The sequence below is a fragment of the Brachyhypopomus gauderio genome, unplaced genomic scaffold (genome assembly GCF_052324685.1).
Source record: "Brachyhypopomus gauderio isolate BG-103 unplaced genomic scaffold, BGAUD_0.2 sc47, whole genome shotgun sequence".
Classification (NCBI taxonomy): Eukaryota; Metazoa; Chordata; class Actinopteri; order Gymnotiformes; family Hypopomidae; genus Brachyhypopomus; species Brachyhypopomus gauderio.
Window position 1 is genome coordinate 2,767,734 of NW_027506873.1, and position 25,865 is coordinate 2,793,598.

At 49.6% G+C, this 25,865-nt stretch overlaps 1 protein-coding gene across 5 annotated transcripts; it reads left to right on the forward strand.

Annotated features, from left to right (window-relative positions):
• The first annotated feature begins 478 nt into the window (after nucleotides 1-478).
• nipblb (NIPBL cohesin loading factor b) lies at nucleotides 479-25,349 on the forward strand. Of its 5 annotated transcripts, none has more exons than XM_076986476.1 (47): nucleotides 479-842; nucleotides 5,900-6,049; nucleotides 7,794-7,959; nucleotides 8,176-8,276; nucleotides 9,254-9,365; nucleotides 9,455-9,606; nucleotides 10,237-10,388; nucleotides 10,504-10,594; nucleotides 10,771-11,298; nucleotides 12,040-13,329; nucleotides 13,476-13,649; nucleotides 13,884-14,072; nucleotides 14,179-14,250; nucleotides 14,335-14,424; nucleotides 14,564-14,670; nucleotides 14,808-14,894; nucleotides 15,072-15,303; nucleotides 15,485-15,639; nucleotides 15,749-15,829; nucleotides 15,932-16,032; nucleotides 16,134-16,266; nucleotides 16,361-16,443; nucleotides 16,545-16,677; nucleotides 16,766-16,909; nucleotides 17,011-17,097; nucleotides 17,219-17,439; nucleotides 17,570-17,672; nucleotides 18,230-18,328; nucleotides 18,528-18,674; nucleotides 19,185-19,319; nucleotides 19,543-19,641; nucleotides 19,756-19,809; nucleotides 20,001-20,109; nucleotides 20,225-20,361; nucleotides 20,495-20,635; nucleotides 20,721-20,814; nucleotides 20,898-21,052; nucleotides 21,156-21,246; nucleotides 21,336-21,509; nucleotides 21,907-22,097; nucleotides 22,223-22,330; nucleotides 22,444-22,644; nucleotides 22,779-22,925; nucleotides 23,049-23,383; nucleotides 23,490-23,664; nucleotides 23,833-24,009; nucleotides 24,217-25,349. In XM_076986476.1, exons 2-47 carry the CDS (start codon nucleotides 5,986-5,988, stop codon nucleotides 24,580-24,582), a joined length of 7,983 nt encoding a protein of 2,660 aa, XP_076842591.1. In that variant the 5' UTR covers nucleotides 479-842; nucleotides 5,900-5,985; the 3' UTR covers nucleotides 24,583-25,349. The 5 variants fall into 5 exon arrangements, with proteins under 5 accessions (XP_076842591.1, XP_076842593.1, XP_076842592.1 ...); XM_076986478.1 differs by having other exon boundaries at nucleotides 5,903-6,049; XM_076986477.1 differs by lacking the exon at nucleotides 479-842 and adding an exon at nucleotides 3,492-5,429.
• Nucleotides 25,350-25,865: the final 516 nt, after the last annotated feature.

Sequence of the window (25,865 nt, forward strand, 5' to 3'; positions counted from 1 at the left end):
TAGGTTTTACTACTGTCATGCACTTCGATATTAACAAAGCTTTTAATATTTGAGATTTTTTAATAAAACTGCCATACAAAACTGTTGAATTTTTTATACTGCTGGTAAGCTTTATTCTTGTATTTGGTGAACTTCTAATACCTATAGAACGGCTAATTCTAATAAAGAAATAATGCAATCACTGTAGATAAATGGATTTAATTTAATGGACTGCATGATGTACAGAGTACATAGTTATACACAAATACTCTAGACTCTAGACATTTAAATATTACAAAAGAAATGCAAAAACATGAACTATTATCTTTATATTTAAACTGAACTATCCCAACTTTACCATCACAGCCTGGCCACTGGATATTTCTCGATAATCCCAAACGCAGAAGCAGAAGGATATTCTCTGAGACACATGCAGAAAACAGCGGAAGTAACTGGGTCGCTGCTGGTTGGTTTGGCGCCGGTGGAGGGAGTCATTCCTGCAGCAGTACTTCCGGTCGGCATTTTGTTCTGCCAGAGAGGGGGAGAGTCTGAGTGGATCCTTTTATCACCGCGTCAATAGTCTTTCTGTTTTTTCCACTAAATATTTCCTGAAATCAGACGGAAATCACAATAATCTTCAATCGGCGCTGGAGCGTAACCGGCGAAATCACCGGCTATAAGGAATGTTTACCTCCCTCGAGTCTTCATGTTTGCAGTGAGAAGGAAGAAGAACGAACCCTCCCGACCCGGATTATTGTTGTTATATTACTCGGAGGAGCTGTGAGAGCCACAGAACGGAGAGGGAGCTAGAGACACCCATCCGAGGCGTTTGCTACCATTTCTTTTTAACATCAAGTCCTGAGGTAAATAACCACGCCGTTCGCCTCATTAGACGCCGTGGCGTGGATATCGGGGAGAATGGTCGAGCTGCGGGTCGATGTAGGACGAGCTCGGCGGAGCTCGCCTGCTATTTATCGCTCGCTGTGGTGTGTGTGTGTGTGTGTGTGTGTGCTGGCTAATTTAGCCGTCGGCTCTTCCTTTCTCTGTTGCTTGTTGCCTTGTGTGGCCGATCAGCGGCGATGGGCCACGGGTAAGTGACCTTAGGCAAGCCCGCGGTTCGGTTCGGCTGCCCTAGCTGGGTCCAAGGCCAAACCGGTCATTTAAACGGACTCGGCGAATTAAACATTTGAGTCACTCGCTCCCCCACGCCGACCTGCACGCGTTTGAATGCCGCAGCAAAACAAACTTTAGCTACGTGGCTAGCGCCGCTACAAGAACAAGAAAAGGGGGGGCCTACCTAGCTGCCTAGCTCGGGCTAGGGGGGCTAACGAGCCCGTTCATTCGCCAGCTAGCTCCGTAGGCGAGTCGGTGTAAACAACGTTAGACATCACGCTGGTTCTCCACACAGGACCAGCGCCGTGAGCGAGTACACCCTCCCTCCCTCCCCGGCTCCGGACTCTGTCGTCTGGGTCCAGGCTAACACTACCAGCTAACGTTTAAGCAGCCTACAGCTGTCCGAGGTGTAGCCGGCGGCTAATCCGGAGGTAAACGGGCAGCTTCGCTCGCCTCGTATCGGCAGTCTCGCCACAACACGCCGCAGAAGTGTCCGAGCCGGCGGAGCGGGGTTTTCACGGGGGGATTTCTGGTGTGAGGTCGGGACGGACGCTGGGCAAGTTGGTCCCCCGGCTGATTTGTGCGCGATACGTTTGTTTTATTAGCAGCTTGTGTGTGTGCACGCAAGGTCGTAGGAAGTCGAATAGAAAGAACTGTGTAGATAAATAACGAAGTCGCCGATAAGTAGTTGGTTGAAACGTCGGGCTTTTTTTTTTGTCTGTAAGCTATCACACAACTTAACCAAAATATCGAGTCGAACGGCTCGCTCGACTATCTTTGCCAGAAAAAAAAAACACACACACAAACGGGCGAATTCGGTTTGCGCTCTACGTCTGCTGGTTTGTCGATGTTGTGTGGTTGAAGCGAAAAGGGGCTTCGGTTCGTCCAACACAACCCCGGAGTCCCACGGCCACACGGACCGCGACGTTGTCGCCCTTACAGCCCGCTGTCGCCGGAGAGCGGCGCGTTATCGCCGCTACGTCTGAGGGCTCGGGTGGCGGTCCTGGGTCGCCGAATACAGATTTTCAGGGGACGTTAGCCGCGGTGTGTGTGTGAAGCTGCCGTTAGCCACAGCTAGCACACACTCTGATTGGAAACATCTGAGACGACCGCTCACACGTTCACGACCATTTACTTGTGGCGAACTAGCGTTTATCTCGTCTTGTGTGTAGGGGCACATCGTTTTATAGGGGCGTAAATAGGAACGTGAATCTGTCTCATCGTAGCTAGCGTTAGCTGTCTGAGTAAAGCTGCATATTTCGTCCGTTTTTATGAGCTACTAACTAGCTAGCGTCTAACGTTAGCCATTTTGCCCGCTAAGCACCCGACCAAACGTAGGTTAACTACCGCTAGCCGCCGATAGTTAGCCCAGTTAACCTGGGCCGTAGCTAGTTAATGTCTCCGAAAGCGAATGTTTCTCTACCAGGCTGAATATCTACGTCTTTTTGAGTTGTAGGATAGCTGACTGGATATTATTAACTTTTATTAAACTAACGTTAGACATTATAGGGGGGATAATTTACTAGTATGTTCCTTAATTCTTACTTGACTAACTAGCAGTGGTCGAGGACACTGGCATTATTACAGGTAACGTACACTTTTAATCGGCTTTGTTGACCTGTTAGCAATTTTTTTGCTGTTTTTGTGCAATAAATGGCATACACGCTCTCGGGGATCAGTGCAGGTTAGTTCGGCTAGCAGGCTGCACCAGCTAGTTTGATCAGGTTCAAGTGGTGATGGTGAAAGACCTTTGCACATCCAAACACGGGTTACATTTACCTGCATGGGTCTCGGATGCCACAGTGTTGCTAGCTAGCTAGCTATTTAGCAAGTGCTAGCCACGTATTTAGATGCAACAGTCAACTATTGTGTCCAGTGACGGGAGTGACTTTGATTTTCGCCTGTTTATCTGGGTCTCTACGTTTCTCTATCGTTACTGAATCTGAAAGTACAAATTTGACTCTTCAGTCGGACACTTGTGCCGAGTCTTCGCTCCTGAGCCCCGTTCCTTCATGAGCGCTGCTCTGTTCAATTGAGAATGAATGGTTGACTGTGACCAACACCAGCCAGAAAGGACCAACTCCTGGTTTACAAGGGAGAAAACTTTGGGCCAGTGCTTGTTGTTTGTGTACACTCCCGTGTTTTCGGTTTTAGCAAAAATCCACATTTGGTCCAGATGCGTCAGTTTTAAGATTACTGGATTAAGAGTTCGTCCATTTTTAGCATTTAGGGATGCATAGCTAGCTAACGCATCTTTCTGCTTCACTTGGTAATCTTAATCCAGTACCCCCATTTACGATAACTAACAAACTTCGAACAGGTTTATTTATATAATTTAAATTTATATATATCTGTATATATGATATATATGTTTTTTCCTCGACGTTGAAAACCGCTAGCCAGCGTTTGGTTGTTATTCGAACTTTGAGAGCCTGATCGTGTTGAAAAAGCACTTTACGTGCCCCGTTTCTCACGATCTACCCCTTGATTTCTCTGTATTAACATCCTTAAGCGTTACTGAGACGATGGGAAAGAGCGGGCTTATAAATGTGATGCCAGAGCCCTGCTGGATGATGTCAATACGTGTAGGCTATTTCCTACAGAGTCCGGGGAATGGCCTCCCTCCCCACTATCTGATAATCCTTTGTGCGGTTCGCCCGCCCCTCTCTGACCAGCCCAGAAACAGCATGATGGGCAACGTTGCTGCGGAGGTTGTGATGGGGGCGTCAGCTGTAATTTGAGATCTCCTGTTTATTTATTTGATCCCCACCCCTTAAAGGAATAGATTCGTGAGCCAGTGTGATTTAATAATTGTTTTGTTTTATTCAAGGTTTGCAGTCGTCACGGACTCACCTGAATTTCGACTTGTAAACCTATTTTGAATGAGATGGCGATAAGGTAATAGTTTAAAGGTGGCAACAACGTTAGGGATCCACTGAACATAAGCCAATTAATGGAGACCCCCTTACCTATTATATCTTTTAAAAGTTGCATGGGGCTAATTCAGTCTTATTAACATTCGAGATCCACTGAGTCAGGAAAAAAGTATTTCACTTGGCTGTTCCAACTTGAATCAATGCACTGCACTTCTCTGTAAAATGTATAACGTTTAATCTATGGTAGCACCTCAGTTAGTATTTCAGTATTTATTTATGTGGTAGCAAACCATAATTTCTGCTTCATTTGTAGGTGGTCTAGTCATATACTGATTTTAATTGGTTGAATTTTGCATTCAACATTGCAGTTTGACACTGAAATAGTCTAGGTCGCCTGGTCTGACTTTGATATTTAGTGTTTTATTGTGATGTAGTGGAGTTTGGCACTGGCACAGTTTAATAGACCGTACCTGTTTGCTAATTAAGTCTATAGGTTCTATGGGTGGACTAAGTATTTCCTGCTCAGTATTCAGTGGCATTTTAGAAGTGTTCTTATTGTCTGAGAACTTTTACCAGAACTGTTTGACCAATTTGTCCTTATTAATCTTTATTCTTCTTGGAGGAATCATCCTTTGTTTAGAGAACCCCAAACTTTCCTGTTGGGAGTTTGCCAACAGATTGAGCGAAGCAAGGCACGTTTATTTATATATCATGTTGCATACACGGGGCTATTTAAAGTGCGTTACAAAAAAGTTACCTTAGTCGTAGCAGAACAGTTGCTGAAAAACCTGATATGGGCTGGAAGTTGTACTTGCTAAAAGTCCTGCCTGATCTTTTCAAATTGTGAAATGTTTCTGCTTGCCTTGGTATGGTGGCCTGTTGGTCATTTTCCAACTTGGCGAACGTCCACCTATTGGAGTCTTCTGCTGCAGGGACCTGATATCGTCAAGGCAATCGAATCATGGCTCACCAGCGTCCTCCTGATGCTCTGAGCTTAAGTGCAAGAAGAGAGCGTGCATGAAATGTGCATAGCGACGTTAATGCAGGCCCAACTCCCTGCGGTTCCGCCACTATGCCAGCTGTCCTCTTGTCCTCTGTAGTCTTTTAAGAGTGTTGATATTTGTGATATGCAGTGTCAAGCTTTCCTATTCAGACCTGTCAACTTACATATTCCTTTTGTTTGCAGTAGTGCATGTTGTTATTGACCTGATGTCATTGCCTGGGTTCGAGGCACAGCTAGTTTGAAGAAGAAAAAATGAAACTACAGCGCAGCCTATTATGTAGGTTAGAAGTTTGTGTATTTGCTATACAGTATTGTAGTTCAGTGATGAGATGCCCTTGGTTTCAGTGCTTTGCACAAGGCTTTAGAATCTAGATAGTGACATTCAGTTTGTGTGTAACGCCCCCTCACATCCACAAAAGCGGCTGTGCTGTCAGCTTGAGGGAGGCCGTGGGATACAGGTGGGTACTGAACATCCACCATAATAGCTTCCTTCTGTAATGTCTTCATGTAGGCATTTAGTATTAAAGCCTTGTTTTCTGCCTTTGGATTGAATGTTTAATTTTTGGATGATAATAATTGTTTGTTTTAAATTCTTTAAACTTGTTAGCGAGAGTCCTTGGTAGACAGCATGGTAACTTTGTTAGTGTTTGCATATTGATTATTCTCTCAAACTATTGAAATGTACTGAAAGTTCAGGATCCCCAAGTCCTCGTTGTCCAAGGTCGCTCCGGAGTGTTTCAGAGAGATGCGACGAACTTGAAAGGCGTGAGCGCGATCTCTCGGCTGCCCCGGACCGAGCGTCATGATTTCTTTTGCCCGTGCGGTTAAGGAGACGCCTCGCCCCATGCGGCCTTCGTGTGGCCTTCGGGGCGGGGCTGGGTTGGTGGTCTGTGCTGGTGGTGTTGACCGGGTGCTTTTCCTCTTGCAGCAGAAGGGAGATGTGAAGGCTGGCCCAGGAGTGGAGACATTCAGCATCCTGTGCATCCACACGACCCCTCACCCCCCATCTTCAGCATGAATGGGGATATGCCTCATGTTCCCATTACCACTCTCGCTGGGATTGCTAGCCTCACTGACCGTATGTATCCGTCTCTCTCTCTCTTACACACACACACACACACACACACACACACACACTTGGGTTCACTGGGGCTTTTTAACTTGAATCGGCTCACATTAAAAACACTTTAGGAGACTCTTAACAAATTGGGTTACGTCTCTACTTTATTCGATTGATATCTTTGGTGTGGATATGCTTCTCTATAGTGTTGGGCATGTTGTGATTCCTAAAATGTTTAGTGATTTGTTTGTTTTGATCTTGTGGTTTGTGGTCTCCTGTGTAAAGCACCAGTAAAATACACACCGCCTCTACTGTGGAGGCGTGTCCTGCTGCTCTTCATGCCAGCGGAGTTCAAGGGGATCACAATTGGCTGCAGCGTTGCCGTGACAGTACTGACTCCCTGGCACAAACTGCAGGACTGGACATTTTATCTGTCCAAGTAACATTCTGGGTTTACCCATTCTGATATTTCAGAGGGTCACAATATGGAAATGAGACGTCTGAACTATTTCCACAATTTGGAACTGATGTGAACTTCTTACCAAGCCCATATGTGCTGCAGTATGTACTACATCAAGGCTTTAACATGATGTAACGTATTTGAATAATTTTGGTGGGGGGGGGGGAATGTCAGCAAGTTTAACCATGTCACATTAAAGGTGCAGAGTTTTGTTTTACACACTCACACTGTTCAAAACATTATCACAGGCATTTCTTTGACACAGTTGTGTAGCAGGTGTAATGCTGAGGCACTAAAACACCCCATGGTACTGTTGGTGACAGTGTCTACTGTGTCTGAAGAGATTGATGGAAGGTTTCAGAAAGCCTATTAAATTCCACATGAATCTTTAAGACCTTTTAGCTTTAAACATCACACAACTTTCATAACTTGTCTAAGCCTTTTGTCATTTTGGTTCCAACAGTATTTATGGGAATAGTATTTATGGTGTCAGTAACCATGACTGTTGGCAAGTTTGTGTTCAGTTCATCATGAACAACATGCTTGAAACATTCATTTTGAAACACTCTGGTTCTGCAAGTGGGTATGCAGTAAAACTGCAACTACATTTTGGCAGACCTGAGCATGTCTGGCAGACATGCGGAGTCTTTTCTTTGATGGCTCTGTTTAATGTTGTGTACATCTAGGGTGTAGTTAATGGTTGAGACGTTTTTGCTGCATGGTGCAACCAAGAGGGTACAGAAAGTTTCTACTCTGAATTCAGAGTTGTATCCAGAGTTGTATCCAATCTTTACCCAGCATTCCTTAACGGTACAGGTTGATGAAGGATCATTACGTTCACAAATAGTCCAGGAAGCCTGAGATATGATTCCAGGTAGTACTCACAGTAAACTAGTTTAAGTTTATAAGTGCTTAAAGGTCTTGGTCTGTAAAATTACATTTTATTCATGTTGGTGTGATTTCTATCTCCTTGCAAATGTCTGGTGTGCTGCTGAAGTTTTGACTCTTTTGACTGAATGTGCACAAAAACCCAAAACCCTTCGTACAGACATTTTTTCCCCCCTGTTATATTAGCTGTTAAGGACAGTTAAGACCATGATAAGTGGATATTTCCTTTCAAATCCATAAATGGATTTACACAACTTCACACAACCTGTGTCTCTCAGCCTGGTAGCTTCCTTCCCAATCGCTTCATACGTTTTCGTATAGCCGTTCGGTTTGTTTACCACATTGGGCCCAGGGCGGAGAGGACTGGCGCGCCGACTGACTGCACGAGTTGAGCCTCTGGTTGTTTTTCCGCAGTGTTGAACCAGCTGCCCCTGCCCTCCCCGCTCCCCGCCACCACCACCAAGAGCCTGCTGTACAATGGGAGGATCGCCGAGGAGGTCAATTGCTTGCTGGGTCGGCGGGACGACGCCCTGGTGTCCCAGCTGGCACACGGCCTCAGCCAGGTCTCCACCGAACACATGTGGGTACCTGCTCTCCTCACCGCAGTCTCTGTGGTCCTGACTTCTGAGGCTTCCTGCAGTTGTTTGGGGGAGGAGGGGGTCCGTAAATTCTTCAGTGGTTGCTTTAGATATGTACACGTATTATATTGAGAGGGAGAGAGATTTGAAACGTATGCGGAATGTTCTTAATGTTATGCGGCAGGATCGATTCCGATTGGTTAAATTGTCCTTTGCAGAGAGCTGAAGGACCACCTGGGCAGTGACGACCCGGAGGGAGACATGCCGGTGCTGCTGCAGGCGGTGCTGTCCAGGAACCCCAACATCTTCAGGGAGAAAAGTATGCCCACCCGATACGGGGTTCAGGGCGGTAAGGAGAAGACATGGAGACATTGCTCTTGAGTCTGAACCCAGTGGAGCACAGTGTGAGGGGCCCCGGTGCATATGGGGCTGACCTTCAGGCTCCCTGGAGGGTTTATATATATATATATATTATGTATGTATGTATGTATGTATAGGACATAGCAGTATTGGTGGGCAGCGTTTTCTAATTCATGCCAATGTTTTTCTTTATGATTATTAGAGCAATTGTGGTTCTTTAGCATTAACGAAGAAGCGGTCTTCTATAGTTATCTTCTAGCTATATAAGTGGGAAGGTGCACATTAGATCCTTTGCTGAAGTGCTGTTCTGTCGTCCTACATATGCCGGATTGTGATCTAGTCAGAGATTCATTCAACACAGCAGTGTGCTTGATTATTACAGATGTCCAGTATGCAGTGGCAGGTTTCAAATGCATTGACTAGCAGGACCTCATGATGAATATGTACGGCATTATTGTTGTTGACCATGGCTGCATGTGAGAAGGGGGAATCCATTGGAAAAAAATTATTAGTATTTTCCTTCCTGTCAGTGATAATCAGGTTTAATTACGTGAGCAAAAACCCAATGAGGTGTCCGATCCAGAGAGATGCCTCTGTTGAGAAGGCCCCAAGCACTGTGCTCCATGTGTTCCTTTGTTTTCAACAATGAATCAATAAGCAATGTGTGAATTGTACTTTGATGTACATTCCGACATATTTCATGTCCTTGTCCTAAAACCCCCTAAACTTGTCTGTCGACATAAAAAAAATGCAATGGTGTTTTGCAGAATAAGTAATAAACATTAATGCTTTGCATCTTAAAATTCAGAGTCTGTCTAATAGGGCAGAACTTTCTTGAGTACAGACCCGGTCATAGATATTGATCTGGATAATACGACGGTAGCAAAAAAGTTCGTTCATGTTCTTGAGTGATTACATCATTTCTTGGTGTTGAAGGTATAATGCAACAGCCAATGATGCCACCATACAAGATGTCTCAGAATTCCATGCACGGAAGTCCAGCATCCACAAACTACCAGCAAACCACTGTTACCCCCAGCCCTCCCAGGTAGTACGCTAGGTCTTCATCTCCAGCAGTTTTCATGCATACGATCGAGCATGAATGTTGCTGACAACTTGTACCTCCATTGCCAACAGCCGCTTTGTCCAGCCTCAGACGGGCTCGGGCACCCGCTTCATGCCCCAGCAGAACAGCCCCGTGCCCAGCCCCTACGCTCCGCCGAGCCCCGCAGGCTACATGCAGTACTCCCACCCACCCAGCTACCCTCAGCACCAACAAATCCAGCAAGGTCAGTCCACACCCTACAATCATACAAACCTACAGTTGGCTCATATGGTTGGAAAGACTCGTGGACCTGCAGGGACTGGCAAATGTGCTTCCATAGAAAGTCTCGGAATGGAGTTGTATCTGATCTTAAAGCTAGAGTTTTTGAGGTTTTAAAGCTTCCATAGAATGGATGCTTTTCTTCAGGTCGTTCATTCTGAACACACTCCACACTAAATTACGTGGTGTCTGCTTCTCATGCAAGAAAACATCTTGTTTGGAACCTAAACCATGTTCACTGCTTGCACTTGATGTTTATTTTTCTTGCATATTGAGGTGTAATTTTGGGCATTCATGCCCTTCAAAAGCACACTGCACTGGAGGGCTTACTTGCGTTCTGTTTTATCACTCCGATAATGCGATAACGCTCCTAAAGTAGCATCCTTATCTTGTTGTACATGCATTCTTGAGCCCTGTTCTCAACCGTGATTGGTTCTTGTTCCACATGGAAAAGCAAGTTCCTTTTTCGCCCGGTATAACCGATCAGATCAGAGTCACTAAAACTGATGAACGTTAAACGTTGGGTGTTGGGGAGGGTCAGAAGTGCTGTTACACATTGGGAATCCATTAAATGGTGGTGGGATGTGTGCTGCAGTGTCTGTGGCTAGTCCCATGGTGCCTGGCAGCATGAGGAACCTCCACGACAGTAAGGTGTCGGGCCAGATGTCGAGTAATTCGGCCAACCACAACGCGCGGCATTGTTCCAACGAAGAATACATGAACATCGTCCACAGGCTGGGGAGTGAGGTGAGCAGGTGTTTTGCGGGCATCATAACTTGTTTTCAGTATCTGAAATGCAAAGGCAGGATTGCTGAAGGTAGATCTGATTGGAGTATAACCCACTATAACCTAAATTTTTCAGGAAAGTGACCCTTCCATGAGAAACGCCTCCTTCCCTCTCCGGTCACCCCAATCGGTATGCTCTCCAGCAGGGATTGAAGGGACACCGAAAGGTAAGATGTTAACCATTCAGCAATAGCCTCACTGGCCTTTGTCATGGTAGTACCCTAAACCGAGCTGTAACCGATGTTCATGTTAGCTGTTCAATGTGCTGCGTGGGCGCCATTCCTCCACCGCCGGTGCTCCTGGGTTCAGCAGTCAACAGGTTTGCATCGCTTTTATTTTTCAGTAGGGTCGCGGCCCCCTCTCATTCTCCAGTCTCCGCCTCCGTATACCTCACCCCGGGAGGCTGCTCCTGACATTCTCATGGACTCGCCAGACCGGAAAAAGAAGCAGAAGAAACTAATAAAAGAGGAAGGGGACAAGGGAGCCATGTACGACATCGTCAGCTCCCCTTCCAAAGACTCCACCAAGCTCACGCTGAAGCTGTCGCGCGTCAAGTCGTCCGAAACGGACCAGTCCACCGAGCTCGGTGTTCCCGGCACGGAGCACGGGTCAGACGCTGAGAATGAACTGCCCTACCCCCGCAACCCGCAGGAGCGTCTGGGCCCCGGCCAGTGCCTCCTTGGGGAGCAGTCCGGCTACCAGCAGGTCCCGGTCCTGCAGAATGCGGCAGCCGTCACGAGTAAGCCACCCGGTGGGATCAGCGGAACACCGTACGACGAGGCCGAGATGGACGCTCTGGCTGAGATCGAGAGGATAGAGCGGGAGTCAGCCATTGAGCGCGAACGCTGCTCCAAAGAAGTTCAGGATAAAGGTACGTCTAGGGCCCCCATACTCAAATAGTGGCCCGCGGGCCGGATCTATTTCTGGCCCGCGAGCTGTTTTGAAAAGTGGGTTTTTTTTAGGAATCTTTTTTTTCAATCGTGCTATCTGCTCTTATTTTGAAATCGCACACCGCGATCTCAAGACGATGCCGGGGATTGCCTTTACGGCAACAACAAACAGGTAGCAGACGCCCAAATGCCTTCGCTAGACCCCCCCACCCCCCCGTAACCGGCCCCGTCAGTGATTGAAAAAATAAAATGTGGCCCGTCATCATTTCTATTTGAAGTACCCCTGGTCTAGGATTTCGGTGGATTTTATTTCTTTTTTGCTGAACTGCTCATATGCTTTTTAATTTTCCAGGGGAAATTGATACTAGGTAAGGTTTGGAAGCTGCAAAGCCTAATTCAAATATAAATGTATACATTTATGTGCTGTGCACATTCAAATTTACAGCTTTTGGCAGAGCAACTTGTTGCTAGAATGGATTGTCATAATTTTTTAAAGCACTGTGTTTTTTAAATTATTAGCAACAAGAAGCGAACAGTCAGTGTAACAAACTGGTAATATCTGGTAACAAATTGGTAATTTCCATTTTCAAAATTTGATACTTTTGATTGGGAACAATAGGGTTCCGACAATAAAGTTGCACCAACATAGAAACCACTCGTCTTCAGATTTCATGTTCACTCTTACACGGTGATGCTTATTATGTCCATTTTGTCTTGTTTAGACAAACCCCTGAAGAAGAGAAAGCAAGACTCGTACCCTCAAGAGCCTGGTGCAGCTGGGACGGCGGGGGCCACGGGAGGTCTCGGCGTTGGTGGTGGGGGTAGTGCTGGGAACAAACTGGCCCCTCAGGAGGCCAGTGCTGCCAGCAATGGGGCCAACCGACCGGCACTCATGGTCAGTATAGACCTGCAGCAGGCGGGCAGGGCCGAGGGCCAACTCGACTCCTGTCCCACGCCTGCACTGGAGGCCCAACGTTGGGCGGAAGATAGTTCCGAACTGGCCGGGGTCTTGCGGCTCAAGTCGAAAACAGACGGAGAGGTGCAAAGGACTGTGGACGGTCGACCCGAGGTCATCAAGCAGCGGGCTGACACACCACAGAAGATGGCGACGGATGTCCGGCCCGAAATGCCAAAACACAAACATGAAGCCCGGCGGGAATCATCAGGGAAGTCGCAGGGCTCGGACAAGCGGTCAGACCCGTCAAAGCACAGGCACGACGGTAAACCAGACAAGGTGCGGCCCGAGGGACGGGGTCCTGAACCAGCACGAAAGCCCGATGGGCGCTCGGAGCTGTCGAGGGAAGGGCTCCGAGAGGAGAAACACAAAGACCGTGAGAGGGACAGGGAACGAGACGCCAACGGCTCCAAAATCCGTAGGCCGGACACGCCGAAATCCTCGGCCAGGCCAGAGCACGACAAAGAGCGAGAGCGTCACGGCCGAGAGAAAGAGCGAGAGAAGGAGCGGAAACACCGGCCTGAATCCAGAGAGCACCGTGACAAGCGCTCTCCTGAGCAGCGTTCCCGGCCCGAAAGCCCACGTGTAAAACAGGAAAGCCGAGGTGGGCCGGACTCGAGCCGTCCACGCCCGGACCGGCCCGACCTCAAACCCCCCAGCGGCAAAGATGAAAGGCGGAGCTCAGACGGCAGCAGGAATCGTCCTGACGGACCCAAACCACCCACCTCTGACAACAGACCTGGGGAGTTTCCTGACTACCTGCTGGGTGGCAAATCTGGCTCGCTGAAGAACTTTGTCATTCCCAAGCTGAAGCGTGACAAGGATGGGAACGTGGCGGCCCCGGCCATGGACGCTCGCAGGCCCGGTGACAATTGGGTCCAGCCGCGGGTGAAGCTGGAGAGACTGGGCCTGGTGGAGGACATCAGTAAACGTGCCAAGCCTGTGGTGGTGTTGCAGAAGCTTACTTACGACGAGGTGCAGAAGATCATCAAGGACAGGGGCGCCCGCACATCCAAGTCCAGCAAAAACAGACCGTCGTACGGGAAATCTTCTAAAGGTAAGATCACCTGACATGTTCCCTTGATGCGGTTTCAAAATGTAAATAATAGACCTTTGAAAATGGCATGAATAAAAATGTGATGCTGATGACTGAACTTTTTGTAAACATTATAGACTTCAAAATTGTAATGTCCTTTATTCAAGGGGGCATTGATGAGTCGGCGTTGAAGGAGCTTCCTCCTCATCTGCTTGCAGAAATCGAGTCCACCATGCCTTTGTGTGAGAGGGTCAAGATGAACAAACGAAAACGCAGCACGGCCAATGAGAAGCCCAAGTACGCAGAGGTCAGCTCGGACGACGACAGCGACTCTGTGGAATGTGAGTGAAACCCTCCACGTCTTTCATCGCAGTAACTTTGGCCACGTACGTCACATCTTAACACCACAGTCCCCAAAACTTAATTGAGCTCCATATCATCGATGTTAAATATTTCAGAGCTTTTGATGTGAGATGGTGAGAGGAAAAAAGGGTATTGTCTGAGCGGAACGACGCGTCCCAGAGAGTCTCGGCCTTGATTAGAAGTCTTGAAATGTCTCCTTTCCCGCCCACCAGCGGCCCCGAAGCGGTCGAAGAAGGAGCGGGACCGGGCGTGGGAGTACGAGGAGAAGGAGCGCAGGGGTTCTGGAGAGCGCAGGCGGAGCGGTGGACACCACGAGGGCCGCAGGGGCTCCGGCAGCCGGTACCGAGAGCAGAGCCCGGACGACTCCGGGGAAGATTCTCCCCCGCCCAGCATGAGCGAAGGTGAGCGGGGCGCACGGCGTGACCAGACCCAAGCGCTTTTACAAAGGTTTCTCGATGGCCGAATTATGGGTGGTAATTTAACATGTCGTGGGTCTTCTCTCTTCAGTTGCCCGAAAGATGAAGATGAAAGAGAAGCAGAAGAAGCGGAAGGTTTACGAGCCGAAGCTGACCCCAGAAGGTGAGTTGGAGAAAGGTCCTGCTGCAGTGTTCGTGGCAATTCCTGCTTTGCTACTGTCTCTAAACTTCTGCCCTACCCCGGCAGAAATGATGGACTCGTCCACGTTTAAGAGGTTCTCAGCAAGTGTGGACAACATCTTGGAAAACTTGGAGGACGTGGACTTCACATCATTAGGTGAGTGGCTTTTAGTAGCTGTTTAATTCCGTATTGTGCGAATGCTGACGTGTTTGGTGTTGTGTTGTGAGATCGAGGCTGCACGAGACACGGAGATGTCCGTAAAACCCCGAAATAAACTCTCGCCTTCCTTCCTTAGCTGCGGACGATGACGAGATCCCTCAGGAGCTTCTCTTAGGGAAGCACCAGCTGACTGAGCTTGGCAGCGAATCAGCCAAAATCAAAGCCATGGGCATCACGTACAGGGTATGTTACTAATGTTGCTCACCGTAAGACCAGCACTTCGTGGGGTTCGGTCGGAGGTTTGGGGGCACCACCGAAACAGCTGGTCTGTGAAAGCAGGGCCACGTCACGGTATTAAGTGTGAATTCTTTTCTCTACAGATGCCATCCGACAAGCTGGTGAAAGTGCTGAACATTTTGGAGAAAAATATTCAGGATGGATCCAAACTGTCAACGCTCATAAACCATGTGAGTAACAGATGTGTGGCAGAAGCCGGTCTCTTATCCTGAGCACAGACTGCAGAAGTCAGAGACCTCTGCAATGATGAGACTGAGTTCTCTCTCTCTCTCACTCTCTCTCACTCTCACTCTCTCTTCTCTCTCTCTCTCTCTCTCTCTCTCTCTCTCTCTCTCTCACTCACCCAGGACAATGATGCAGAGGACGAAGAGCGCTTGTGGCGTGACCTCATCATGGAGCGTGTGACCAAATCGGCCGACTCCTGTCTGACAGCCCTGCACGTAATGACCTCGCCGCGTATGCCCAAGGCGGTCTACATCGAAGATGTGATCGAGAGGGTGCTGCAGTACACAAAGTTCCACCTGCTGAACACGCTCTACCCCCAGTACGACCCTGTCTACAGGGTGGACCCTCACGGAGGTCTGTGATCTTCCCCAAAACGGATCCTTCTCTCTCTCCCCCTCGACCGCATTGCTTATCTCTCAGAATGGTGTTTTCGGTGGTTTCTGTCTGTGCTTGTATGGTCTAAGCTCTTCTGAGCACCTGTTGGCGTCGTTTCTCTTCCTCTGCCCTGGCCTGATTTGCCCCCCTCTGTCTCCAGGAGGCGTAATGCTAAGCTCCAAAGCCAAGAGAGCCAAGTGCTCCACGCACAAGCAGAGGGTGATCGTCATGCTCTACAACAAAGTCTGCGACATCGTCAGCAACATCTCTGAGCTGCTGGAGATCCAGCTCCTTACCGACACTACGATCCTGCAGGTGGGACCTGCCTTTCTGCCGGGCCTCGGCACTGCCGCTTGAGAGTGAGTGAGAGTTGTTTCTCGCTAATGGGGCCACGCCGTGCTAATCAGCGCCTCTGCCTCTGCAGGTTTCTTCCATGGGAATCACACCGTTCTTCGTGGAGAATGTCAGTGAGCTGCAGCTCTGTGCCATAAAGCTGGTTACTGCAGTAGGTTTACACACACACACACACACACACACACACACACTTACCTACCTTGAGCCCATGTCCTTGTTTGTTTGTGTTTAAGTTTACCACATTCTTCTTCAGGTCTTCTCCAGGTACGAGAAGCACAGGCAGCTCATTCTGGAGGAGATCTTCACCTCCCTCGCCAGACTGCCCACCAGCAAGAGGAGCTTGAGGAACTTCAGGTAGCTCAGCCAACCTCCTGTCATTGACCTGCCTTGGGTAGCCGTACGTCTGCTTACAGCCGTGTCCCTCCATAACCCTCCGGGCTCGTCCTGTCCACCAGGTTGAACAGCAGCGATGTAGACGGAGAGCCCATGTACATCCAGATGGTCACGGCTCTGGTGCTACAGCTCATCCAGTGTGTGGTGCACCTCCCCACCGACAAGGACAACACGGACGACGAGTACGACAAGAAAGTAAGGGCGTGCACTTGGAGTCGCGCGCACGTCTCGCGTCTCATTACGTAAACGAGAGGAGCGGCCGTGATGATTGCGGGTATGTTGTTTCCAGGTGGACCACGACGTCCTCATCACAAACTCTTACGAAACTGCGATGAGGACGGCACAGAACTTCCTCTCCGTTTTCCTCAAAAAGTACGACCTCGATTTCCGAGGATGTCCCGCGGTTTGGCCTTTTTCGTCCTTTTTTGCATGCTCCACCCTGCATCCTGTATTTATTTGTTTGTTTTTCCCAGGTGCGGCAGTAAACAGGGCGAGGAGGACTACCGGCCGCTGTTCGAGAACTTCGTGCAGGACCTCCTCTCCACGGTCAACAAGCCGGAGTGGCCCGCCGCTGAGCTTCTCCTCAGCCTCCTGGGACGTTTGTTGGTAAGTGCGCGCACTCCTGCGTGAGCCCTCTCGGCCGCCGCGTGTTCCTGGACTCAGAGAGAACCCTGCTCTCCCTCCTGGGCCCCAGGTGCACCAGTTCAGCAACAAACAGACCGAGATGGCGCTGAGAGTGGCCTCCTTGGACTACCTCGGCACGGTGGCCGCCCGCCTGAGGAAGGACGCCGTCACCAGCAAGATGGACCAGAGCTCCATCAACCGCATCCTCCGTGAGGTAAACGCTCCACCACCCACCCCCCGTTCCCCGCTCCTCCCCCGCGAGGACGCGCACCTCCGGCCACGACGTCCGTTCATGGTCTTGCGTCTGCTCCTCAGGCGACCGGCAACGATGAAACCCAGCAGCTGCAGAAGGCCCTGTTGGACTACCTTGATGAAAATGTGGAGACCGACCCCTCTCTCCTGGTGAGGGCCGCGTTTGAGCAGCGCTGCAGACATGCCCCTGTTCTCCGCTCGGATCCCGCTAGTTAAATGTGTTCCTTTTGCATAATTTTCTAAGAGTAAGTAACTCTTGTGCACCCGGCAGTTCGCGAGGAAGTTCTACATCGCCCAGTGGTTCAGGGACTCGACCACGGAGACGGAGAAGGCCATGAAGTCGCAGAACCAGAAGGACGAGGACTCGTCCGAGGGCCCGCACCACGCCAAGGATGTAGAGGCCACGGGCGAGATCATGCAACGGGCGGAGGCACGCAAACGTTTCCTGCGCTCCGTCGTCAAGGCGACGCCCTCGCAGTTCAGCACGCTGAAGTAAGCCCCGTGGCGTGGGTTTCCCCTCACGTCCCAAACCCCTCACCCCATACCGCCGGGCCGTGTTCCGGTAGTCTGCTGGTCTCTCCGCCGTCCGTCCGTGTCCTGATGAACCTGTGCTCTTCTACAGAATGAACTCGGACACCGTGGACTATGAAGACGGCTGTTTGATTGTGCGATATTTGGCCTCTATGAGGCCCTTTGCACAGAGCTTTGATATTTATTTAACGCAGGTAAGCGCGTCTCCTGTATGTTCTGATCTATAAAGCCAGCCTTAACAAGACTGGCAGCGACAGGGCAGCCCGTAAAGGAAGCGTGCTCTGCACTAAAGTAGAAGAGGAGTCCCTGACAGCAATACTGTAATGCGATTATATGGCTACAAGTTGTGATCATGATCACTGAACACTGGCGATGAAATGTGGTCAAACCTGCGTGTTGTGACCAAGTCCATTTATGTTTGTTAGATCATTTAATTGGTGCCACTGAACTGTTAAAGATGGTCAGGATGGTCAATGCATAATAATTTTGGGGATTATACAATATTCTAATCACAATATTAGTGATAATATTTAATGAACAATGTATTGTGGATCCCTAAGAGAGGCATTTGTGAAGCAAAATATTTATATAAAGGCTCCAAAAATAACTATTCAAAGCTGGCACACATTACGAAGTCTTGGAGATGTGTGTGTGTGTGTGTGTGTGTGTGTGTGTGTGTGTGTGTGTGTGTTGAGTCGCGTGATTCCTCAATGTTGCTGACGACCGCCCCCCCGCTGTGCACTGTCCTCAGATCCTGAGGGTGCTTGGCGAGAGCGCCATTGCCGTGAGAACGAAAGCGATGAAATGCCTGTCGGAGGTGGTGGCGGTGGACCCCAGCATCCTGGCCCGGGTGAGCGTGTTCGCACGGGGGCCCGGCCGCAAACCGGAGCGGGAGAGATGGTGTCTCGATGGCGAAAGCCGCTCTTGGGTTTCCGCTCCGTCTTCATTTTGTGTAACGCGAGGCGCTGCCTGGGGACCCGCTTGTGGTATCGGTGCTGCATTTGTGAGTTGTGACGTACTCTGTGTGTGGTGTGTGTGTGTGCGTGCAGTCGGACATGCAGCGCGGGGTCCACGGCCGACTGATGGACAACTCCACCAGCGTACGCGAAGCTGCCGTGGAGCTCCTGGGCCGGTTTGTCCTGAGTCGGCCTCAGCTGACGGAGCAGTACTACGATATGCTGATTGAAAGGATACTGGTACGTGACCACACCTGTTCACACATGTACCCTTACTGTCCTCCACCTGCACTCCACAACAGGGAGTCAGGGAATCCCGGCAAAATGCGCCCCTCCCTGATTGGCTGACGATGACCGGTGTGTTATGCGGCCACGTAATTTTGATTTGGTCCATTTGGTCCGTCTGAAGTGAGAATTATGAGTTAGTCTGAAAGTCCAGAGTTGCTCACTCATGGCTGGGCTTGTTGGTAAACGTGAGGTGCACGAGGACTGGGTGTAGCCTACTTCAAACGTGCATTCGCGTCAAAGAGCTGACGCAGGAGTCCGGACCGTGCGAGTTAGAGCTGTGCCGATGACACGGTCCCTTTTCAGATTAAAGTTCATACTGAGTTTGAAAGTTCAAATTAGGTGAAAATTATCCATGGCACGTTGCTGCCACCTACAGGCTGTTGGGAAGTATAGCATGTGGAAACGTCTTAAATTCAGCCTCCGGACATGCTGAGTGTTCATGTGACTGGTGCGTTTATGCAGGACACGGGCATCAGCGTGAGGAAGAGGGTGATAAAGATCTTGCGGGACATCTGTCTGGAGCAGCCCACGTTCAACAAAATCACGGAGATGTGTGTGAAGATGATCCGAAGAGTTAATGATGAAGAAGGCATTAAGGTGAACATCACATCAATCGTCCTGTGCTTCAGTACACTGCAGTTTGCTTTGCTGATCCTTTCTATAATACCTGCATGTCAGAGACCTGGCCCATCTTTTTTGTTTTTTTTTTTGTCATATCGTTGATGCATTTCATTAGCGTTCCTGTCTGAAAGGTACCCTGATGAACATCGGCGAGATGTTTAATCACTGTACCTGTTGCCAAACCTGCTGTGTCCTATAGAAACTGGTAAACGAAACATTCCAGAAGCTCTGGTTCACTCCCACCCCCAGCCACGATAAAGAAGCCATGACCAGGAAGATCCTGAATATCACCGATGTGGTGAGCTGTGATTGTAGAGCGCCCACGTTTTAACGCCACCGCGGTTGATGCCTGCCGGTGTTTTATTGACGTCGTCGCCGTTCATGCGTGACTGATTGTGATTTTTCTTGACAGGTGTCTGCGTGCAAGGATTCCGGTTATGACTGGTTCGAACAGCTGCTTCAGAATGTGAGTGCACTGTGATGTTGGAGTTGATGGAGGATGTAGAGATGCACGCTAGTAGCAGTTTGTGTTGCTGGTTAGGGGCGCGAGTGCGTGCAGGAGTCTAGGGGAGTGCGTGTGCATGGTGTGTGTGCGTCTAGGGGTGTAGGTGGGTGTGTGCCACAGTGTCTCACTGTGGTCTGTTACTGTTCATGCAGCTGTTGAAGACTGAGGAAGACTCCTCCTACAAGCCAGCGAGGAAGGCCTGTGCTCAGCTAGTTGACAATCTAGTGGAGCACATTCTCAAATACGAAGAGTCCCTCGCTGGTACAGTACACACACATTTATCATCAGTGCCACAGCAAGCGTCGCTAATTGTTTTACAAGAAAAGTCACTTTCCAATGGGTTCTAAACTGTGTGTTTGGATGTCGTCTTCTGCAGACTGTGAGAATAAGGGGGTGAACTCCAATCGCTTGGTGTCTTGTATCACCACTCTGTACCTGTTCAGCAAGATCCGGGCGCAGCTGATGGTGAAACATGCCATGACCATGCAGCCCTACCTGACTACCAAGTGCAACGTGAGCGCTAAACTCCTCTGAACTTTATCATTGATGCTGTGTGTCCATCTAGTGGCCGATTAGTGAAACTGCACCTGAAACTACACCTTTTCTCATGTGGAAACTCATCTCCTGGTTTCTTCTGTAATAACAGAACCAGAACGATTTCATGGTAATCTGTAATGTGGCTAAAATCCTGGAGCTGGTTGTCCCTCTAATGGACCACCCCAGCGAGACCTTCCTCACCACCATCGAGGAAGACCTGATGAAGCTCATCATCAAATACGGCATGACGGTCAGTAGGGTAGCTACTGCGGAGACTCGCACCTGTTGCCGAGAACACGCACGACCCTGAACGTGCCACCTTCTACTTTCTCCAGGTGGTGCAGCACTGTGTGAGCTGTCTCGGCGCAGTTGTGAACAAGGTCACGCACAACTACAAGTTCGTCTGGTCCTGCTTCAACAGATACTACGGTAAGTTACAGTTAGGATGCCCCTTCGTCAGCCTGCCCGTCTCCCCGTAGCGGCGCGTGACCTTCTGAACCGCTGCCCCACAGGCGCTCTGAACAAGCTGAAGACCCAGCATCAGGAGGACCCCAACAGCACGGTACTGGTGTCCAACAAGCCGGCGCTGCTCCGCTCCCTGTTCACCGTGGGAGCCCTGTGCAGACACTTCGACTTCGACCGCGAAGAGTTCAAAGGCAATAACAAGGTGCGTGACTGGACACTTCTCTGGGGGACGACGACGTTGTTGTTTTTTTTATCGAGTTGCTCCACGGTTTCCGGTTGAGTTGAGTTGATCTGTCGCACGTCAGGTGGTCATAAAGGACAAGGTGCTGGAGCTGCTTCTCTACTTCACCAGAAACGATGACGAGGAGGTGCAGACCAAGGCCATTATCGGGCTGGGTAAGCTCTGGAAGCTGATGACGTGCAGCCATGCTCCTTTGTTTGCTTTCAGCGTTCGGAGCTAAATCGGTGCGTCTCGTGTTCTCCAGGGTTCCTGTTCATCCAGCACCCGGGTCTGATGTTCGTCCCCGAAGTGAAGACCCTCTACAACGGACTCCTCTCCGACAGGAAGAAGTCGGTGAACCTGAAGATCCAGGTGCTGAAAAACCTGCAGACGTACCTGCAGGAGGAGGACTCGCGGATGCAGGAGGCTGACCGAGAGTGTGAGTACCTGTTGTGTAAAAATGGCTCCATAGTCATCTGCGTTCAGGAGGGCATGAGAAAGGAGTTAGGCCTCTCTAGGTGGGGGAAGGCGGCCTGGTTCCTGCCTTTACAGCATTCAGTATAATTCTAGCAAATTGCGAGTGCGCGGTGGGCCAAGGTTACAGGATTGGGCGGTTAGGGCTCCCTTCAAAGTGCGTTGGGCCATCTTGAGGTGCATCCCAGTGCCTGCTCTGAAAGACGTGGTAAATGTGTTTTGAAGAAACGCATTGGCCCTCACCCTCCCAGGCAGGTAGCTGTTGTCATGGAGCCACTAGTGTGTCTGTAATGAATCCAGAGTGGGAACAGAAAAGGGGTGCTGGGTCATCTCGTCCTAAACTCCCGCCGTGCTCCCCGCAGGGAAGAAGCTCTCCAAGCAGGAGGACCTGAAGGAGATGGGCGACGTCTCCTCGGGCATGAGCAGCTCCATCATGCAGCTGTACCTGAAGCAGGTGCTGGAGGCTTTCTTCCACACGCAGTCCAGCGTGCGACACTTCGCTCTCAACGTCATCGCCCTCACGCTCAACCAGGGCCTCATCCACCCCGTGCAGGTACAGGAACACAGGAGGAACCCCCCCGGGCACTGCCCTCGCCGCCCAACGAATTGTTCGTTTCGCCGGACCCATTTTGACCCACGGTCGTAAGCGCTCTCCCGTTTGTGGTTTTGTACTTGCAGTGCGTGCCCTACCTGATCGCCATGGGAACCGACCCGGAGCCCACGATGAGGAATAAAGCGGACCAGCAGCTGGTGGAGATCGATAAGAAGTACACAGGCTTCATTCACGTGAGTGACACTGGTGCACCACACCTGCGCGCCAGCCTCCGTCCTGTAGCTTATTTCACACGGCTGCCCAACAAGAGCTGATCTTCTGGCCTTCTCTCCTATGCTGTAACCAGATGAAGGCTGTGGCGGGGATGAAGATGTCCTACCAGGTGCAGCAGGCCATCGTGGGCTCTCGGGACACCATCATCAGGGGCTTCCGGCAGGACGAGTCGCACACGGCCCTGTGCTCCCACCTCTTCACCATGGTGCGGGGCAACAGACAGCACCGGAGGGCCTTCCTCATCTCCCTGCTCAACCTCTTCGACGACAGCGCGGTGAGTCACCGCCCACACACACACACACACACACGCATACACACATCACTATGGGAGCGGGGCGGGGGCGGGGGGGTTCCCCCGGTCCCACTCTGCAGTCGCATCTCCTGAACGGGGCCTTCGTTCTCTTGCAGAAGACTGAGGTGAACATGCTGCTGTTCATCGCCGACAACCTGGCGTGCTTCCCCTTCCAGACGCAGGAGGAGCCTCTCTTCATCATGCACCACATCGACATCACGCTCTCCGTCTCCGGTAGCAACCTGCTCCAGTCCTTCAAAGAGGTGACCCGGCAGTTCCCGCTGCATTTTCTTTTTCTTCTCTTTCTGTTCCCCCTCGACTCTTTACTCTGGTTTTGTTTGCTTTTGTCTGCCTTTCCTTAAAAACATCCCATCTTGCCCGCACAGTCGTTGCTGAAGGAGCCCAGGCAGCGGGAGAAGAAGAAGAAGGAGCGGGAGAAGAAGTACTGTTCGGAGGACGAAGACGAGGAGGGAGGAAGGCCGTTGAGCAGCAGCGAGAGCAGCAGCGATGAAGAGGTCGTCCACAGGCCCAAGAAGTCCAAGCGGCCGGCTATGGACTCCGACTCCGACTCCGACTTGGAAGCGGAGGACGTGGACAAGGTCATGGACCGCCTGCCGGACAACCCCATGCCCTTGTTGGACTTCGCCAACGCCTCTCAGGGCATCCTGCTCCTTCTGGTGCTCAAGCAGCACCTGAAGAACCTCTACGGCTTCTCTGACAGGTACCCACCTCAACGCTTCCCACACTCGACGCAGACGTCTCAAAGTGTCCTTGCATACCGGGGAATGAAGGGTAATGTAGAATTCAACCTGTGTTGTTCTCAACAGTAAAATCCAGAAGTACTCTCCCACGGAGTCCGCAAAAGTGTACGACAAGGCGGTGAACAGGAAAACAAACGTGCATTTCAGCCCTCGGCAGACACTCGACTTCCTGAACAACAGCTTGTCTAGTTCCGAACTCACCTTCGACATCAAGAGGAGGATCGTCAGACAGTACCTGGACGTGAGTAGCTCATGTTCGGATTCCACAGATAGGGCCTGGCTGCTCAGTCGGTTTCTGTTATATTTTAGGATTTGGAGATCCACTTAACCCCTATTGTTGACCTTTTGACCTTCCATTCATAAATCAAATGCCTGCTGTACACATGCTGACGTTTGTTTTGCTGTGCAGTTCAAGGTGCTGATGGAGCACTTGGACCCTGATGAGGAGGATGAGGAAGGTGAGGCGTCGGCAAGTTGCCACGCCAGAAATAAAGCCATCAACGCTTTGTTGGGAGGCCCCAGTCCGAAGAACAACGCTGCCGACTCGTACGATGAAGAGAGTGATGGAGATGAGAAAATGCCTGGCGTAAGCCCATTCTAATGCTCTCTGGAGATGACTCTGACGTGCTTTGTCGTTCATAGAAAATTCATTTCTTCTTTTGTTCCTTTGATTCTTGCTTTCAATTCTGTAATTCGGTTGTTGCCTTCTTGAATTCAAAAGCCATCGTAACCCGTTAAACCCTCATTTGTCTTCCAGTAACAACTTTTCTTTTTTCTCTTCGACTGTCCCTAGTCATCGCGGAGATCCAGGAAAGGCGGTGACTCTGTGGACGCATCGGGCCACATGAGCGAGACGGTGGAGGCCATGGACGTCATCGCCATCTGCTGCCCCAAGTACAAGGACCGACCGCAGATCGCCCGCGTCATCCAGAAGACGAGCAGCGGCTACAGCGTGCACTGGATGGCCGGCTCTTACTCCGGCACCTGGGCCGAGGCCAAGAAACGGGACGGACGCAAACTGGTGCCTTGGGTGGACACTATCAAGGAGTCGGACATCATTTACAAGAAAATCGCCTTGACGAGTGCGCACAAGCTGACTAACAAAATGGTGCAGACTTTACGTTCACTGTACGCAGCCAAGGAGGGGACTTCCAGCTAATCAGACCGCAGTCGCTCCTACGGGAACTCTCAGCAGCCAAACTTTATTGGGATCCGACGTTTTCTAAAACCCAAGGCAGTACGGCAAGAATACTACAGACTCACAAAGGACCTTGAGATTCGCTGTGGTGAAGGGTGAGGGTGAGGGGGGGGGGGGGGGAGGTTTTAAAACTCGAGAGGACCTGCAGGAAGGAATACTGGACACATTTTAAATTAAACAGGACCGACGCTTACAGAAGGAAATGTTTGGAAAACATTGCGTGGGAGTTCCTTCGCTGTTGTGCAGCATCTCGGTTGTGTGGTTTTTACTCCCACTGTATCATAGTTTAACAAAAAAAACAAACAAAAACAAAAATGTTTATATCTCTGACAAAAAAAATCTGTTTAAAAAATAAACTTAAAAGTGAATGTTGGAAATTAGTCTGTTGATGTTCTTAATAAAGTGTTCTTGGAGTTAAACCTAGCACCGGATGGATTTCTTTAGCTTAGCTTAGTGTCCAGGGAAAAAAACTTTTAAATATTTCCTCTGCTTTATGTTTTACTCCTTCTTTTTTTTTTTGTTTACTCATGCTGTACAATGGAGTCTCCTGGACATAATTTATTCTGTTAAAAGCAGAGCATGCAGTATCTGTGGCCTACCTGCAGGGGGAGATTTTTTTTTGTAAATGTAGATTTTGATGTATTAGGTCACCCTAGAGAGAAAAAAGGGATCCCCAGCACTTCTGGCGGAACAAATACTGCAATAAATTTTTTTACTTCTCTTTGTTACTTGTCTTGTTTGCATTTGAATTTATTATAAGTTGTTTTGGTTTGTTTTATTTTTTGTAGCAGTTTGTTTGGAAGAAATCAAACTGATCTTGGATGCTGATAGCAATGCCTTGTTTGAAACTCTTGGTTTTATGTTTTGATATTTTATTTTATTTTTTTATACAAGCATATAGTGTAGTTTTACTTGCAGAGGCCATCATGACAGAAGATCCTGTGATGCAAACTCAAGCCCTCCTGTGCAGTAACCTTTGAACTGCAGAGTTGTCCAGATTCCTGAAAACTGTGTTTTTAATGACCATTGCGTCTGCCACCAGTAAGCTGCACTGTTAGCTTTTATTATCATGGACTGACTAATAGTAGCTTGGTTGGATAGATGTGCCAGTATTGTATTTTACTGCACTTTGAGGTTTAGATCTTTAATGGGTTGCAGTAACTAATACAGAGGTTTTAGCTTCCATCATTTAATTGATGTGTGACGTGATCAAGTATATAATGTGGGGAAACATAATTGTTCCG